Here is a 19,304-nt window from a genome sequence, read left to right on the forward strand (position 1 = left end):
TATCACTCCGTCAACGACACAACTCAGCAGGTGAGCTCTTGTCAGAACACCGCCATCTTATGTCCTGGCAACCCACGCGCCAGCGCCAAGACCCGAGGTGATGTGCGCTTCTGATTGGCTGCTGTGCGTGTGCATAACCTAGGTGCACATGAATTATTAACAAGGTAGACTATATTACGAGTTTCTTGTAGTCGAGACCACTTAAGACCAGCACAAGACCAACACAAGACCTCCAGTCTGAATTCAAGTCACAAGCTATTCAACTGAACTGCAACAAAAGGATTCATTTGTCATTGTTCACTGTTACTTGTGACTGGTCTTGTGCATGGTCTTGTGTCTGTATGGTCTTGGTCTTGACTACAACGCTGCTACAACTGTCCTGTTTTGTCACAGTGAGATGTCATGTCGTAGGTAGTCTCAGTGGTGATAATAGCCTCTTGCTCAGAATGGCCAATTATAGCCAGCTGTCGAGGTATTGAAAGATCCGAATGTTAAAGCGGTAGAGGAACGTTGCTATGGTCTTTATCACTCTTGGGATGTGAGGTGGAGAAACCAAAAGGTAAGGAACTTAATTCGTACACCTGGCCTTTGTACATGAATCAAAGGATTTGATCTAGATGGATCAGTATGTGGAAGTACCGGTAGGCCTCCTTCAGATCAATTGAGGATGCCCATGCAATAAAGGGTAGCGACTGGAATACAGTACAGTACCAAGTGTTTCCATACGGAATCTCTTCGGCCAAGCATATCTGTTCGGGGGCTTCAAGTTGATGATTGGTCTCCATTTGCCCGGTTCCTTCTTGGGAGTGAGGAAGAAGGTGGACATGAAGCCTTCGACCTTATTGATATTGGACATATGGCTTTCTTCTGCAGTATAGGCTTTCTACTTTCAACTCAAAGGCTCGTTGTCTGGAGCTGTCAGTTAGGGACTGGAGTTGGTCTGAACAGCATGTCGGACAGAGGTGGACTCGTGAACTCTTAACTTGTAGCCTTGGACAATTGAGGTGAGCACCCATCAATCTGAAGTAATGTCTCCCCAGAACCCTGTGAATTTTTAAAGCAGCCTGCAATGGGTTCGGAATTGGGGACCGTGGACAAATGTAAATTTTTTTAGTCGCCTACGCTGCCCCCTGAATGAATAGGGGAAGGAGGGGATGAGGGTGGATAGAGCCAAAAGGGACATGTGTTGAGCAAGCAGGGGTCGTTGGAAACTAGTTAGCAGAGCTCTGAAGGCTTGGCAAGACCAGGGTTGTCGGTTGGAGTTGGCCAGCTGAAATCTGTTGTCGGAACTCTGGACTGGAACCACATCTTGTCTCAGGCAGGGGCTTGGGTTGTTGATGGAAAGAGGTCTTCTGGGTCGTGTCAACTCATTTGGTTTCAGTTTTCAGGAGATCAAGGAACTGCCTAGCGAAGAGTTCTTTACCAAACATGGGGAGGCTCTTCAGCTTTTTGTTGACAGTATAGTACAGGATATTCAAAGCATGAATAATGTTTTCCCAGTGGGTAGAGTGGTGCGAAGAGAAATACCAGTGAATTGCTCATCAGAGCCTATTATCAGAGGATTGTCGCGATTACACAGGGCCATGATGGCAAAATCGAGGAGATGTTGGAGCCATCTTCACAATGCACAGGCAAGAAACTAAGTCAGGAGTAACATGAAGGCCATGCATTTAATGCCCATTCGAGCTGCAAAATATGTTTCTGACAGAGTCTGTTCGACCTGGGTTCTTAGATTTATCGGGAAAGAGTGATTCAGATGATCTAGGTTGGTCCTATTTTGTTTTTGCTCAAGGGGAAGTGGAAGTATGTAGCTGCCTGGTCATCAGGCACCATATGGTCACCAACATTTTGTCTTGCCAATCTGTTCATAGAGTTGACACAGGCCCTGTCAAGTGGGGGTTCCGGGAAGACAGGCACCAAAGGCTTGGACCCCAGAGAATTTTGCTTAAATGAGGGACTCTCCTGGTTATCTTGTGACTGAGAAGTTGAAGGGAGGCCAAAGACATGAATCATCTCCCCTTAAAGGAGGACAAGTTGAGATTCGGAAGGAGTGAGACTGTTGACTAAGATTCGGTTCATCCTCATTGGATGGTAGGTCCCCAGGATTAAGTGTGTGGGTCTGGATCACTATGCATCATGGGATAGAAGGCACACTACAGTTTATCATGATTTTAGTGAATGGAGTAATGGCCTGGAAAAAATGGACTAGTATGGTAATCTGGGTCGGTTGCATGCAGTAGACACACAGGATTTGACCATTTGTGGGTATTAATTTGGGTGCTGAAACTCAACTCAACTGAAAAATATGAGATATATTGACCTATTTTGAAAATGAAGCCAAATGTCACAAATACTGACTTGAGGGTCATGCAAATAGTTGTACAATATTTCTCTCTGCAACCTTAAATTTTGCCACACTCTGAGGTGCTACCACAGAGGGATTACAGCAGCAGAATATGTTTAAATGTAGACTTCTCGAAGACTACATCTTGTGCGCGTGTGTTCAAAACAACTGGGGAATAAGGCCCAATTATGTCATTACAGTTTTTATGAAGATCAAGACGAAAGTCTCACTGGAGAGTAAAAATTAGGTTTCAAGAGAATTACATTAGAAGTTGGTCTCTTTTTCAAACACTTATTTTCCTAGTATTTAGCATTCCTTTGACTTTAATACCCAATGCTACTCCATGAAAGAAGGGATCTCAAATGACACAAAACTACAAATTAATATTTATCCCTATTAGGGCACATGTCAGATGATTAATGAAACATTTGCCGTGTTATAGTCAAGACCACGCTCAAGACCATGCACAGGACCAGTCACAAGTAATGGGTTTAACAATGATAAAGGAATGCTTTTGTTTCAGTTCATTTGAATAGCTTTGGACTTGAATTCAGACTGGAGGTCTTGTGCTGGTCTTGTGAAGGTCTTATTGGTCTCTACTACAACACTGAACATTTGATTTTCAAACTTTTTATCTTCGAAATTTATCAATGAGGATGGGTGAGCAGTTCTGTAAAGTATAAAAAATGGACCGATACACAAGTAACTTCTAGAAGTATTGCTTTAAACTCCACAGACTCAAATTACAATCAGATCAGAGTCTTCAATGTTCAACTTAATGCAGTGTAAAGATTCAAGTGTGAGCTTAGGGAACTTCTCACTGTGGGTTTCTCCTTCAAAAATGAAAATTGAAAGTACCTCACCTTTCCAATTTCTGTAGGATCTCTGGAAAAATGCCACCGTGTAGTTAGACTCTCTCCATCTTGTGTCATAGCCATTTCTTCTGATTTGAGTTGACTATCCACTGCAGCTTGCCACTGACAAACTGCTGTTGTAAGGTCTATTGAACTGCAGGCTACTATGAATGTAATCATCAGGAGTGTCATGTCTAAGCTGTACACTTGTGCAGAACTAAGGAAATCTTGGGAAATGATTCACATCTCTGCTGAAAATGAAAATAAAACAAAAATGGATCGAACCAAAAAGTTCCTAAAAAATAGAGCAGTTACAGACTCCATGATACTTCATGTCTATCCAACAGTAATCCAATTAATTTATCCTTTTAGCCTGCATGCAGATTGTATATCCAGAACACTTCATAACTTCACCAAGCTGTAATAATGATCTGTACATGAGCAAAGTCAACAAATGAATTTCCAGACACCATTCCTTCTTTGTTTTTACTTACAAAAGAAAGAATGGTTTATCCTCCCCTGTTGCACTTGCTCAAGGGAAGACATGGCTACAGCAACCATTAGACACTAGCTACTCCGTCAATGCATCACAATGAACTTTATCCAATCAACGTACTATTTACAATTTTATAATGTCAAGAGTAACAAACCGTTCATAAATGACAGGAGTGTTTTATCCGCTTCAAAGAATAAGTGGAAAGGTTTGCAGTAGCACCATGCAAAGGAATATACCTCTTATGAGTATTTGTGGTTCTGAAAAGAACCGAGAGTATACTCAACATTTCGGACTAAATGCCACCCACAACCGGAAATGACTACACATCAAGTCATCCCTCGGGCCTGCGCCCTCTCTTTTGCCACTTTGATGGGCCTCTACTTGATGGGCCTACCAAATTAATGCAATCTTGAAAAGCATTGGCTTTCTGTTAGAAAGAAGAGGTACAGTATCCCATGACTCATTCTGCATTTGGACCGCCACAACTGTCTACGAATTGAGTATTCAAAAGATGCGGCTTGGCAGTTTGACACAGTTTTAACCTTCACTCACCCCATGCCTTTACAATGCTTAACCACTTGCTGCCGGGTGGAATTTGAAGTTGCATGACGTAAAACTAGGTGATTTTCAAGGTTTTCCATTTTCAAAATTCTTCAAAAAATCATAGCTTCATTTACTGGACATTTACACCCACATGAATGACTGTCTGGTGGCTACTCTAATCTGACAGACAGAATCTCAATATTGACGCCCAAGTATTTCAGGCAGGCCTACCGCCTTGTAAAAAGAGCCCAGATTGAGCGGTGTTATGTAACTTTCTTTTGTTCCTGAAACTGGCATAGTGCGCCACTGGCGTCTTTTTAATAGGGGCCAGACTGGCGTGCAGCAGTATTGTATCGCTCATCACTGGAGCGCTTTTGTCCCTGGCAGTAATCCGCTCATGCTGAATGCCACAAACAGTGGTAGAATCTATCAAAATAATGACAGATTTCTTCCTCTATTGACAACTTGAAAAAATGTTGACAATTCCCAGCAGCTCAGTCTTTTGTTCTGAGTACGGTCTTTTGTTACAAGGCCCAGCTCTTTTGTCCGGTTCGTGTATAAAGCCAATGTGCCGAAACCGGGATCCCTGGCAGCATTTGGTTAAAAGACTGTTCACTGCCCTCAACTTGACCTTAACATTCCTTCTGTCCTTCTTCCGTCTTGACAGGGCCAGTACAGATCATTGGGGATTTAATAATTTGTTGAGCAGCAAGACCCTCAAGGTTTCTAGTCCAGTACTTTGGCATGGCAAGAGTGGCCCCAATATATGTAACCTTCCAGATTAATTACATGATATGAAAGGCCCTCCACCTTCCATAATTGTGGTTTATAATGATCTGGATCAAGTTGATTTCCCCTCAATACGACAGAGAGTCGTTATTTTTGTGCATAACTGTCAAGAGCTTTACCCCAAAGCAATTTTGCTCTGGTCCAAAGTCCTTCCCACAGGGCATTTTACTTTGGTGTCAACCCCAAGGAGGCAAAGGTTAGGCAGAGGAGAGCAGTCAACAGGTGGGTGCACTCTCGTTGCGAACGTCTTAATTGGTAGCTCTTCAGATAAGGCACAACCAGTTTCACAGGATATTTCTCAACATTTATAGGCCCGATAGTGTCCATTTGTCTCCTAAAGGAAGCACAGTTTTCAGAGGGAATCTTTGCACTGCCATTTAATGGATTTTTTTACTGCCTGTGGTGGGGTAAGGTTTATGAATGGGGGTGTTTTCTTCCTTGGGCTGTGCCCTGCATGTGATTGATTTCTTTAAAGTGGATGGAATTTCAGGCTATTCATGCTGAAAGACAGCAATAAGTGGAAAGGTTTGCAGTAGCACCATGTGACGGACAGAGCACGCAGTTGAATTTTTTGCGGGAGTCGGTTTTGTTACTTTTACTATATAAAGGAAATCAACACTGATGCATGGGGGAATCCCAACTGCAAAACTCAATGTCAGACAGCCACAATAGAGACTCTTGTAACTTACTTCTTGAATTGGCAGTGAATTCACCCAAACACATGTAGCCAAAGAATGCACACACTACAGCAGCTATTTAGTTTAGCTTCAAACTTTGAGGAGCATGTGGAATTGCCTCTTTAGGCAATAACAGTGGCGGAGCTAGACATGGGCAAACGATTAACGACTGGGGTGTGGCCCCTGCGACAGCCTTCAATGAGTTCAGAAACACTGAAATCTTTCGTAGGGTCAGGCCATCCACAAATTTCATGATTATAACTAACCCCGAAAAGGCTGTAACAATGAATCAGTGATGTGTGCTAAACCTTGACGAGGTCCCATGCAGCCAAATTACTTGTGTAATCGTAATGATTATCCATCATGATCATGTCCATGATGAGATTTTATTGATACGGTCTCATTATTATCCATGTTATGATTTTTCATGTATTATTGTCCTTACCAATATTACAACCTTTCTAATCTTAACCCTTGATCCCTGTTCTCAAAGTGTACACAATCTACTCACAATGCTCCGTTCTACCAAGACTGGCAAAAGTACCATCCCTTTGCGCTAGCTATAGCGATAGCGCTATGGCCGGAACTTACCCAAGAAACTTACTGGAGGTCATGGGCAACAATCGAACATAGACTTTGTTTAATTTTGTACACGTAGTTGGTGATTAAGTGAAATTTTCATTTGGGCACATCTCGAGGGTTTAGATAATTGAAATTACACATTATTTCTCAATGCTTATTAAGTCACATTCAAACTGTCATAAATCCAGGCCCTGCATGTTTGCCTGAATTGTTTGTCAGACATGAAGTGCATGCGTTAGACTGCATGCAGGCCGGCCAAACACACGTCCGTGCACGTCACGCGCCAGACCACAGATTGCATTGCATTTTCTCTCCATTATGTAAAGGATCTAGGAGATCAATGGTTGCACTAAGTGCACCAAATACGCACCTATTGAAAACAGTGCAAAACCGGACCGAAATAGCGCCGCCTGTTGACTCTCGTGAAGAGGTTGGCCTCCGTATTTTTTCACTTGAAATTCAAGATGATGGCCAGAAGATCACTTTTCGTTTCAATTTCATGGGAGTTAGCCACGAAAATATCTTTTATTCGCCTTTCATGGAAGATACTCCCAAAACAGCAGTAAAACTACCGCTCATTTCTGAATGTAGCCGCCTGCCTCAATCCAAAATAGGCCCGCAATTTGGGGAGTTTTGAAAGAAACACCCCGAACTGGAAACTATCAATCCAAAATTCGGGATTTATAGAAATATTTCTATGATGCCTCCTGATTATAGCATGTTGTAAAAACCCCGATCACAAATATTAATGAGCTCGTGCGCAGAAATACAACCAGTTGGTGGAATGCACCCATAGGGGTTTTCGCGATCTGTCAGTATAATATATAGAGATCAGTGATCTGCACGACGCCTGATAAAATCAAAACTATGGGCAAATTCACCCCTCGGTATAGGGAATTTACGCACAGTTGAAGAATTCCAGCCATAAAATTCTATGAAGCCATTTTTCAATTGTAAAAAAAAAATCTACTTACTTAATCTGGCCCATAGGGAGCGCTGCCATCCGTCGCTTCGCTCATTGCTTGCCCATACTTTCAACATCACGGTTTTACGCGCAAGATTGGCGGTCTATTTGTTCATATGTCTGTGGTGCGTCCCGCGTATACGTATTTTCAGGAGGACTTCAATCTTGAGATTTCGAAGACAAACTAAATTCTGCTCTCAAAATGGATAAATTTGGGGAAAAAAATAATGGTTGACGTGTGCACATCACTGGTAAATTAAGTTTGAAAGAAGGAGAGCTTGACATGTGAGTCGCACATTCAGAAAGTTTCTGCACGCCTTGTCATTTCTTGTGCTACAGCCTATGGTGACTTTAAGCCTAGGCCTACATACAAATGTATTAATCGGCAAAAATGGTTTTAAAAACCGAGTAATATTTGTCGTTTATTTCCCCCAGATTTCACCAGAAAAATCTCGAAGAAAGCCATGATATGTGATTGTGAGATCTGCAGACGCATTGAACTCAAATCGTGTGACAAACGATGTGACATGAATGACGGAATATTTATCTTCAGGGCAGAGATGAAACTAAAGCGAGAGACAGAGAGCTGACGTTTCCGTCGAGTGAAGTAACAAGCAAGGAAATTCAGTCAACGCAATGAAAGAAACTTTGTCTAAATTATAAAACTGATCGTTCTCAGTGAACACTGACATTTTTCTTTTCGAAGATATGTAATACAAAACTGCTGCAAACTGCTTGCTGACTACAATGACCTGCAATACAAATCTCAAAATGTGGAGGACATGACGTTTCGAAAACTTTCGATCCTAGCAGAATCTTCCTCTAGCCTTTGAGAAAGATTCTGCTAGGATCGAAACGTCAGGACCTCCATATTTTGAGATTATTTCTTTTCGAAAAGTACTTGTTAAATGTAAATCTTTAGTCAAGTTGGAAACTCAAGTTTTTTAAAATCTGATTTGTAATTGTCTGTGGTAAAAGTGGCACCAACTTAATTAGTTTGGCTCGCAGTCAAAGCTCTGCTCAGCTTGTGCTCACAGAAAAGATTCTAATACTTATTCGTTTTTAATAAATTCATTCAGTATATATGAATGAATTTCAGTACGTTTTCCTGTGAGTGTGTAAAATTAAAATTAAGACTTTTTTCATTTTATTGTTGATGAAGTTTTTTGGTGTTGGCTCATTGAAATCAGACGGAAAAACACGTGGACAGTTTGGACATCATAATATAAAACCTATTATGGGTCTTAGAGGACCTTTAATGTTTACACACTCAACAAGTCACGATTGACCAAACCCAAAGTGAAAACATTGCCCAAGCAAGACCGCAGACAACAGGAGTAGGGGGGGGCTATTGACCACACTTTGACCTTTGACCTAAAAAGAGAAAAGGTCATTGATATGCATAAGTATAATAATAATAAGATATTGATATGAATAGGAATGAGGTGTAGGGTGAAAAATTCTGGCACAAATTGACCTCTGGTAAGGGATAGGCATAGGATAAGGTCAGAAAGTTTGGTACATGTTGACCCTGTTGTATGGGATAAAATAGGAATAAAGCACGGGGTAACATTTTTGGTAAAATTTGACCTTGCTTATGAAATTATGGCACAACATGATGAAAGAGGATGAGTCATATAGTGTGTGACGGTATACTGACTGGCCCACCAGGCAATCCTGAGGTAATCAAGGAGTAGGAAGCGATAATCCATACACAATAGACAGCTCGTGCCGCCGGTTAATAAGAGGGATAATCCCTAGATAATGGACTGTATGTGAACAATAAAAACAGCAATTTATACATTAAAAAGACCTATTTATACAATAAAAAGACCAATTGAAAAATATGAAGTTTATTTTTGGCAGAGTCAACATGAATGGTATTTATATAGCCAAGCCCTATGCTTGTCACCAGTGTGACAAATGCTTCGACTTAACAAACTTCCGGTAATCACCCTTGTAGTAATTCTTAAAATTACTAAGATAATTATTGTAAAAAATCAATGATGAACAACGGAAAATAAAACGGTACCAGTACAAACCTACCAGCAACCAATATGTGAAGTCCACTGAATTTGTTTTCTGTTATACTTATCGGTATGACTATCGAATAATAATTTTCAGGTCGGATATTGGCCGGAACTTCTGCACAATATTCCACAGCACGACGAATAAATTTACCCCTTTGCTGCGTATTAAAAATCCCCAACTGACGTCACGCCACCCCCAGAATTCTTTAAATTTTATATAATGCTTTATTTTACATTTAGGTTCCGCAATAAAGAACAACAGTAACGCTCCGCTCTGACTGAATTTGTGAAACGTGTACATGTACAGGGTAACGGGACGTAAAACACTCAAAGGATTAAAAAAATTCAGCTAGGGACAACAGAATCTTCTTCCCGTATCGATCAAATCTCGGTAGCCATAGTAAGCCAAACCCAAGACCGCTAGCATTGGGCGCCCTCTCTTCCTAGGTGTCCAAAGGTTAAGTCAGACCAACGCTCACTTCCAACGTACACAATGTAATCATTAACACAATAGTCTGCCGACACAGCTTAGCTACCGCATACAGTCCATTATCTAGGGATTATCCCTCTTATTAACCGGCGGCACGAGCTGTCTATTGTGTATGGATTATCGCTACCTACTCCTTGATTACCTTAGGATTGCCTGGTGGGCCAGTCAGTATACCATAACACACTATATGACTCATCCTCTTTCATCATGTTGAGCCATAATTTCATAAGCAAAGTCAAATTGTACCAAAAATGTTACCCCGTGCTTTATTCCTATTTTATCCCATACACCAGGGTCAACATGTACCAAACTTTCTGACCTTATCCTAAGCCTATCCCTTACCAGAGGTCAATTTGTGCCAGAATTTTTCACCCTACACCTCATTCCTATTCATATCAATATCATATTATTATTATACTTATGCATATTAATGAACTTTTCTCTTTTTAGGTCAAAGGTCAAAGTGTGGTCAATAGGCAAAAATCAATTTTGAGTAGGTTATTTAATAAAAAAAAGTCACTTAATTCCGGAAATGATATTCTTGCATTAGAATTTTTTTTCTCCATAATCATTTTGACTAAATGCACAGCATACAGCATCACATTCACAGATCACATTACCCTCCTGTAACGCAGCGCGCCGCCATTGTTCGGCCGCGCATTTTGTACACATACATGAGGGCGATGTCCTATCCATTCTTTCGTGATTTTGAAAAGTATGGGCAAACAATGGGCGAAACGGTGAATGGCAGCGCGTCCAGTGCGCATTACGCGCAACGCACTTAGTTTACACACGTTCACTTTTTTGCTCTTCCTTACTGCTATCTCTTCTTTTCAAATGTTGCAACCGCATTGTTTCGAAATTTAAGGTCCAAACTAAGTAAATACAGGATTTATTTACAATCGAAAAATGGCTTCGTAGAATCATATGGCTGGAATTCTTCGACTGTGCGTAAATTCGCTATACCGAGGGGTGAATTTGCCCAGTTTTGATTTTAGTAGGGCGCCGCGCAGATCACGAAAGCCCCGTGTGTTTTTGAAAAGGACCTGGTGTTCTATGCGTTTATGTGAAGTCTGTGGATTTGGCTGCTGTTTTTCTATGGGCGCGTATTTGGTGCAGTGCACACGTCTCTGTGATTCGCATGGCCACGGGCGCCTGGCACCTGATGACGTGATGTGTCTCTGTTTAAACCAACAATTCACAGTACGATGGAGTTTTGGCTGAGAACCACAGCTACTACAACAAATACGGTTGCAGGCCAGTAAATAGGCCGAAAACTGCTTGCGCGGGCCAAGCCACAATTTGTATGCACCCAAATTCTCTACGAAATAGAGCATTTTGTGGCCCACGAACTCGAAGATTTGTAGAAAAGACAAGTTTAGGCGACCGAATTCCAATTTCCAAAACGAATTCCAATTTGTTTCTGAGTGAGAATTAGAAGAAATCAGTGCCTGAAAACGGTTTATTTTTCGAAAAGTGTAGGCATCAGTATTTCTAAATGGCGAGGGGCCTCACGACTGCATTTTAGGATGACTTTCCGTGGAAAACAATATCTGAAAAGGAGTCGACAGCCAAACTGGTGATGGGCTGATTGTTTGTTTGTTTATTTACCCTGTGGTCTACAAACAGAATTAACATAAAAAGCTAATAAATATGTGCGCAGTCCTGGCCGGCCTACTAATATTATCAGAACATTAACATAAACATGAAAAATTATGTGTAATCATACCCATAGTTGACTCAGCAAATATATGAACTTGAATTAGGGCCAAACACATAGGGGACTTTCCTGAACAATAATTAAATGACTCTAAATTTACTAAAGAAACCCTAATTAGGTCTATGAAAATATATGCCCCTGCGCTTGTGATTATGCACACGTATAATACATAATACGATATGCGTTACACTCCAAATCCAACGATTATAACCCCAGAAATCCCCCCAAATATCATATTTAGATCAACCAAATTGTATTCACTTTATGTCAGCCACGCACAAGGGGGTATTTACAATTAACCTGGTAACTGGATAATTAAGGTAAAGGGCGATTAGGAGTACATTCAGAAAGAATTTCGGGGAATTTCAGGAACAACGTGATTCGACATAGAATGATTGGGCAATTATAATGAGTGAATCACGAGAGGGCGCTACTGGACGTTGCGGTGGGAGAGACGCTTTCGGACAATATCTTCAAAAGTAATTGGTTAATGGGTGGAAATTTGAAAAAAAAAATAACAACAATCAATTAACAACCGAACGCCTGAGAAACTCATGAATATTTTTCCTTATTTTTGTTAAATCAGGTATTTATCATTGTTTGCTACGGCAGTTTATTTACTGGCCTGCGCAAACACAAACCTTAACTTAAAGAGCGCCAGGGGCTGTGTGGATCAGCACGTAATTCGACATTTCGCATTAGTACTTCGTTATTTCGAATTAGCAATTCGTCACTTCGAATTAGTGTCAGGCTGAAAATTTATAATTCATTTGCACGGTTGGGCTTTCGTAAACGTCAATGTGAGCACTCATTGTAACTTACATTGTACATGTAAATAGTACAAGAAACAATGCACAGTAACTGAAACCGTGACTATCAACGACTGATCAGGACCAACTCGAATGCCCGCTGTCGGAAACTTCTAACGTTCGTTGCCTACCTCTGCTAAAATGACTTCTCCTGTCACGTTTTATGCCTTGATGATTCAATTCCTGAATGGTGCTTAATTTTATGAGTAAATTTATCTAATCCTTTCTCGCGTTAGATAAATAGAACAGGGGGGTATTTCATAAAACTTTTGCTTTGGATTATTAGCATGTACTTAACCATGTACTTAACCTTTACGTTCTGAACCATTGCAATAGAAACAAAACTTCTGTATTTTTTATGATGCAGACAATAAATCTCTGATAACAAAACACTTGACTTGACTTTGTACTCGGCGTCCTACTTTTACTGTTGAAAATGGGGAGCGGGGCGTAAATGTGTTGAAACGTGGGGTCTATTTACATTCAGCTCAATACATCGTTCCTATCCTGAGTCAAACAGGGCACCCACTCATCAGACTTTACTCCCATCAAACTTAAGGAGCCTCTGGCACCAGGCCGTACAGCTGAAATATTCCCAAAACTAAAGAAGGCGACTTTTGCGCATGAGTTGCTGTCATACTGCTTTCTATTTCTCGAATGCTCTTTTTGTCTACACTTCCCTGGGCCACTCCCCGCGCAAAGTAGGGTCTCCCTGAGCATAATACGTCTGAAACTGTTGTCCACATCTGGAAACTGTGTAATCAGAAAAAAATATGGCATTGCTACGGAAGCGTATATAGGACATGACTGAAAAAATAGGCCTGTTATCACGCCCGGGCGGATTATTTATTTCGACCGGGCGAAATAGGGATCCACCTGGGGAGTGGCGTAGATTTGTGCGTCAGAATACTGGATGGTTTCCTTGGGGGGGGTTGACTCAGATAGACCGTTCCGACATTTTTGCGCGCCATTGTGTCATAGATGCTAAGTAACTCATGAAGTGCACTCTAACTCCAGCATTTAGGAAAAGCAGAGATATTCTCCTAATCAATCACCTTTTCCCCTGCAGATTAAGTTAATTGGAATGTCAATAGAACTGATTGAAAATTACCCTTATGAATCTATCAAACAGTTTAGCCATAAAACCTGAACAAAAGCGCATCAGTTCTCTACTCTGATCGGGCGCGGGCTCAGAGTCTTGCCATTTCCATGAAGAAGTTACAGATTTTTTATTTGATTATGAAAAGAGCCTTTTCCTTGCATATAATTCTCTTTCTAGAGAAATGGAGAGAGTTTAACTTAGGTTACTTTAGTCACATTATATCACAGACACTTTATCTGAAGAAGGGAGGCAGTTTCACAAAATAAAGCTAATTGTTTATAAGGATATAAAGCACCTTAAATTGATAGTACTTTAATATACTCAAAGGGACTGGAATTAACGCCATCACTAAATTTATATGAATCAAATCTCTGGACTTTCAGGGTCTTTTTTAATACTTATGGTAATTTTAATGCAGTTATTGGTAACTTAAATGGCAATTAAATGTAATTTGGTGCTTTTTGTTTTTTTGTTCGTTTGTATTTAACTTGTTTAGTTTGTGGAGTCCCCAGGAAAATGAACATGTTTGGGGCTATCCCAGATTAAATCGACCCGCTTTGTTTAATGTTTAGGTTTTTCCTTCTACGTGTATGCGTCGTTTTCTTCTAAGTAAAATCAGCATTATTTTGGGCTGCCATGGCAGAACGAATCTATTACTTGGATATCAAGTCTTTGACGCATCGGAACAAGCTATTTACATATTGTTTATGGAGTCAGCCTTTTGCTTCTCCTAAAAAGGGAGACTTACTTGTGACAGACAGAAAGTTTTAAATCGAGACTGACTTAGCATCAAAACCTATAGTAAACGTGCGTCGCGAGGGGGGGAGGGCACTTGCCTTCCCCTAAGAATAATATTAAAATAATAATAACAAAATACGAAAGTTATTACAAAAAGTAGAGTAAAGGGAATAAAAAGCACTATACCTAGCTTAAAAATCAAAGCTAATTTTTCCTTTTTTCTCCTTTGTTCTTGTCCCTTTCCCCCTTTTTAGCCGTTTTCCTCGATAGTTTACAGTTGGAGGAGCAACTGCATCTCCCTGACGTTCATGATCGGTTCGTAGTTTAGTGCTATGTACCCTCCTGGAAACCCCTTTCGCCCTCTTAGATAAAGTGCAGTGGCGTATTCAGTGTCCAAGCGGGGAAGGGACACGGGAACAGATTCACCCGCACCCACCACCATTTTGTAACGATGTTTAAAGCCATTCTTTTTCCTTGTAATTTTTAAAAGGAATTCACGCGAACATTACTTCACTCTTAACCCTAGCCCTAAAAAGTCAGAAATATGGGGGACCACTAAGAGCCAAAGGGGCGGATTCCGCCCCCCCCCCGAATTCGGCCATCCCATACGCGAGTTTAATAATACTCTGCATGCATGTAAAGACAATCATACTCAATACAAATATTCAATAGATCAGTTTCAGTTGTAGTAAAGATGTTGCTATGGCCATTTTGAAGATTGGGGCTACGCGCTTACCAGCGTGTCCTGGCAACGTGTGCACGTGGAAAAAGTGTATAGTTTTTGGCTGCTTCGAGAAAATGAACACTACGCGAGAACAGCAGGTCCGAGCGCAAAATGTATAAAATGCCTGTGAGGTCGCCTCTTGTGAATATAGCGCCCTCTACTGGTAGTCACCTGCACACGTACGTACGGCCAAAAATGTAACACCAGTCATTGGACGCGCGCGGGTTAGATGGTTGATCGTGCAATTTAAAGACGCTGAGGGTACTTGGAGCATTTAAATTCTTACTCAGTGAGTATCTCGTTCGCACGATCAGAAGACTCTAAACCAGTTCTTACCAATGCTCCCCCCCGCCATTACCGTTTCTACCTCTATGCCAGCACGGCTACTTTGTAGGCATGGTGGGGCTTACCCCCAGAACTGTGAGGTCCGATGTCCGCCCCCGCTCGACGTAGGACTAGGATCTAGGACCCCACAGTTCAGGGGGTAGGCCTAGGTGGGGCTTAGACAATTTGAGACTTTGCCGACTTGACTCAGGACAACTTTTGTTGAGACAACCATATGACAACTCGACCATGTCCATGTTGACCAAGAGGAAGTTCCTAGGCGGTACTTATTTTTAAAGAATAACTTCCAAGTTCCAATTCCACATTGAAATCCTTTTCTTTGCAACATGGGAAATCTGTAACTTTGCTTCCAGGTACATGTAGGGGGATTTTTAAAAAATTAAGAATGCATTGGATTAGGATTAAAATTGTCTAGGCCAGGGTCTAGATTGAAAGATCTCAGTTAATTGATACAACATTTGTGCTAATCCGTTCGAGCAAAATCAAGATTTGGCAGGTAGGGCATAGAAAATAGGAGGTACATGTAACATTATTTGTTGTTACTGAATGTTAGTTTTCATTGCCAAAATTACTTGTGACCATGCGTGGACCATGCATGGATACATGTAGATGAATGAAATGAGTCCCCACTCATTTCTTCAATAAATTTTGTTCAGTTTGATGATAGACAGGGGTTGAATTTATTTTTAGCTGTTTCAGATAGCAGCCGGAACAACTCATTTTCCTTATGGCTTTTTTAACTGCTTCGGCTACGTTGCCGGGGCTGCTATTGCTTTCTTTAAGTTTTTTCTTTTCCTTTTTCAGACTTTCTCCGTAGGGTTTGTACACATCTGCTTGTCCCCATGGACTACAATAGTTTTGTACATCTGATTAATTTCAGACGTGGCAGACCTTTAGACAATCATATGCTCTAAGGATGCTCCTAGAAGAAAGTTGTCATCACATGATTTATTATTGAATTTTGAGTATTAAATTTTTTTTTAATCAAATCAAATCAAATTTGTGTACATGTTTTTCAAGAGCCAGACTAGAGCACTGTTCTCAACCTGCCTGAACTGATATTAGGCCCATACTCTTAGCCCATTCTCTTAACCCACCAGCTAGAACTTCAAGGGTCTAGGAACAAAATCGTCATGATCACATCATCACATGATTTATCATTGAGTTTTGAATATTTAACTTTTGCCCGTATATACATGTAGGTTCTGTACATGTTTTTCAGCAGTCAGACTTTGGCACTGCCCTCGATGTGACTGAATTGATGTTAGGTCCATCTTAGCCCACCAGATAGAGAAGGTCCAGAAAAAAAATCATTATGACATCATTAGGTGTCACGTCACATGGCATTAAAGGTGCATCCCCTAAAGCCCCGTATAAAAGTTCCGATTGGATTGAAACTTGGCAGGTAGATACCAAGAGAAGTGTTAGAGACGAAAATTTACATCAGCCTTATCTCCTTGTGTATGTGCCCAATTGGTTTGAGTCCTTGCAGATGTCTAGAAAGGGAAGTGTTGTAGACGAAAATTAACGTTGAAAACATCATGATCATGACATGACAAAGTACACATCTGATTGGGTTGAAACCTTGCAGAAAGAAAGGGACGTGTTAAAGACAAAACTTGGCCTGATGTGATGATGACATCATCACATGACAAGTCAAGTGACATTAAAGGTGCACTCTTCAAAGCACAATACATCCTGAATTGTATGTCTGATTGGGTTCAAACCTTGCTGATATCTTGAGAGGAAAGTGCTTTAGATGGATATTGACCTGATGTGGTGATGACGTCATGACATGAAATGTGCACTCTTTTTCGGCACTATATCTCGTGAAGTACGTGTAGATATCCGATTGGGTTAAAACATGGCAGATAGCTAGAGACGGAAGTTTCATGGATGAAAATTGACCTCATGTGACGATGACATCACATAATGAAAAAATTAAGTCATGACGACTTTATCATGGGTTCTGTAATATGATTAAATATGAACTTTTTACATTATGTACACATTTTTGTTTGACCATTGACTTCTGCTTGAATGAAATGAGTCCCCACTCATTTCTTCAATAAATTTTGTTCAGTTTGATGATAGACAGGGGTTGAATTTATTTTTAGCTGTTTCAGATAGCAGCCGGAACAACTCATTTTCCTTATGGCTTTTTTAACTGCTTCGGCTACGTTGCCGGGGCTGCTATTGCTTTCTTTAAGTTTTTTCTTTTCCTTTTTCAGACTTTCTCCGTAGGGTTTGTACACATCTGCTTGTCCCCATGGACTACAATAGTTTTGTACATCTGATTAATTTCAGACGTGGCAGACCTTTAGACAATCATATGCTCTAAGGATGCTCCTAGAAGAAAGTTGTCATCACATGATTTATTATTGAATTTTGAGTATTAAATTTTTTTTAAATCAAATCAAATCAAATTTGTGTACATGTTTTTCAAGAGCCAGACTAGAGCACTGTTCTCAACCTGCCTGAACTGATATTAGGCCCATACTCTTAGCCCATACTCTTAACCCACCAGCTAGAACTTCAAGGGTCTAGGAACAAAATCGTCATGATCACATCATCACATGATTTATCATTGAGTTTTGAATATTTAACTTTTGCCCGTATATACATGTAGGTTCTGTACATGTTTTTCAGCAGTCAGACTTTGGCACTGCCCTCGATGTGACTGAATTGATGTTAGGTCCATCTTAGCCCACCAGATAGAGAAGGTCCAGAAAAAAAATCATTATGACATCATTAGGTGTCACGTCACATGGCATTAAAGGTGCATCCCCTAAAGCCCCGTATAAAAGTTCCGATTGGATTGAAACTTGGCAGGTAGATACCAAGAGAAGTGTTAGAGACGAAAATTTACATCAGCCTTATCTCCTTGTGTATGTGCCCAATTGGTTTGAGTCCTTGCAGATGTCTAGAAAGGGAAGTGTTGTAGACGAAAATTAACGTTGAAAACATCATGATCATGACATGACAAAGTACACATCTGATTGGGTTGAAACCTTGCAGAAAGAAAGGGACGTGTTAAAGACAAAACTTGGCCTGATGTGATGATGACATCATCACATGACAAGTCAAGTGACATTAAAGGTGCACTCTTCAAAGCACAATACATCCTGAATTGTATGTCTGATTGGGTTCAAACCTTGCTGATATCTTGAGAGGAAAGTGCTTTAGATGGATATTGACCTGATGTGGTGATGACGTCATGACATGAAATGTGCACTCTTTTTCGGCACTATATCTCGTGAAGTACGTGTAGATATCCGATTGGGTTAAAACATGGCAGATAGCTAGAGACGGAAGTTTCATGGATGAAAATTGACCTCATGTGACGATGACATCACATAATGAAAAAATTAAGTCATGACGACTTTATCATGGGTTCTGTAATATGATTAAATATGAACTTTTTACATTATGTACACATTTTTGTTTGACCATTGACTTCTGCTTGGTACTTTGATGAAACTTTTCTATAATACTCATCTTTAACATGAGCAAAGACTGTTTATCTGAAAGCCGAAACAGCGTGTTTGTCTGCTGTCAAATGTATCTAGTTAATACTATATTCATTTCCAAAATTTAATATTTTACAGTATAGAAATATTAATGGATACCAGTAGATAAACTCTCCGTCTTGAACAGAGTTCCGGTTTTAGACATGAACGAACCAATTAACACATCAAATGAAACCCGATAATTTTCCCATGCTGAAAACGGTGTGTGATGTGCATATTAATACATGCAGATGTTAGGTCAAAGAATCCATTGAGAAAAACAGATACAGCACATGCAGCGCCATCTAATCTAATGGATATGCCTACTCCAGGTGATAACAGTGGAAGTAAAAATGCATGGAGAGTGCTTATAAGGCCTGCACAGTGCAATCTTTAGGTGGGAAAATTTGAAATTTGTGCCTGGACTTTTAAAGTTTGTGCAACCACAGATAGGCCCCCTATTGCTACTAAAACTGTGCGCAGTGATACAATTCGTATGGTACATGAATTGCAGGCAACAGTTGTGCGTAATAGACTGGCATTTACTACATATTTTGCACAAATTTAATGTAAGCGTCAGGTCTATTG

The 19,304-nt window shown here is 40.4% G+C and overlaps 2 protein-coding genes across 8 annotated transcripts in view; one reads left to right on the plus strand and one right to left on the minus strand.

Moving 5' to 3' along the window:
- LOC110988542 (cation channel sperm-associated auxiliary subunit gamma-like) overlaps window positions 1-6,306 on the minus strand; it is a 70,171-nt gene extending 63,865 nt beyond the window's left edge. Inside the window, exons 1-2 of one of the 4 annotated variants that reach the window (XM_022252167.2) lie at window positions 6,215-6,306; window positions 3,208-3,446 (exon numbers count right to left, since the gene is read on the minus strand). In XM_022252167.2, coding sequence (XP_022107859.2) covers window positions 3,208-3,390 — 183 coding nt within the window. In that variant the 5' untranslated portion in view covers window positions 3,391-3,446; window positions 6,215-6,306. Of the gene's footprint in view, window positions 1-3,207; window positions 3,450-6,148 lie in introns of all 4 variants that reach the window. The other 3 variants (XM_022252166.2, XM_022252169.2, XM_087134327.1) reach the window with 3 other exon arrangements.
- An 8,725-nt stretch (window positions 6,307-15,031) lies between these two features.
- LOC110988541 (DNA mismatch repair protein Mlh3-like) overlaps window positions 15,032-19,304 on the plus strand; it is a 78,290-nt gene continuing 74,017 nt past the window's right edge. For 3 of the 4 annotated variants that reach the window (XM_022252160.2, XM_087133082.1, XM_087133086.1), the window contains exon 1: window positions 15,032-15,151. The gene's annotated coding sequence lies outside the window, so the exon portion shown is untranslated. The remainder of the gene's footprint in view (window positions 15,152-19,304) is intronic. The other variant, XM_022252161.2, reaches the window with a different exon arrangement.

The sequence above is a fragment of the Acanthaster planci genome, linkage group LG01 (genome assembly GCF_054643075.1).
Source record: "Acanthaster planci isolate LZ-2023a linkage group LG01, COTS_SCS, whole genome shotgun sequence".
NCBI lineage: Eukaryota > Metazoa > Echinodermata > Asteroidea > Valvatida > Acanthasteridae > Acanthaster > Acanthaster planci.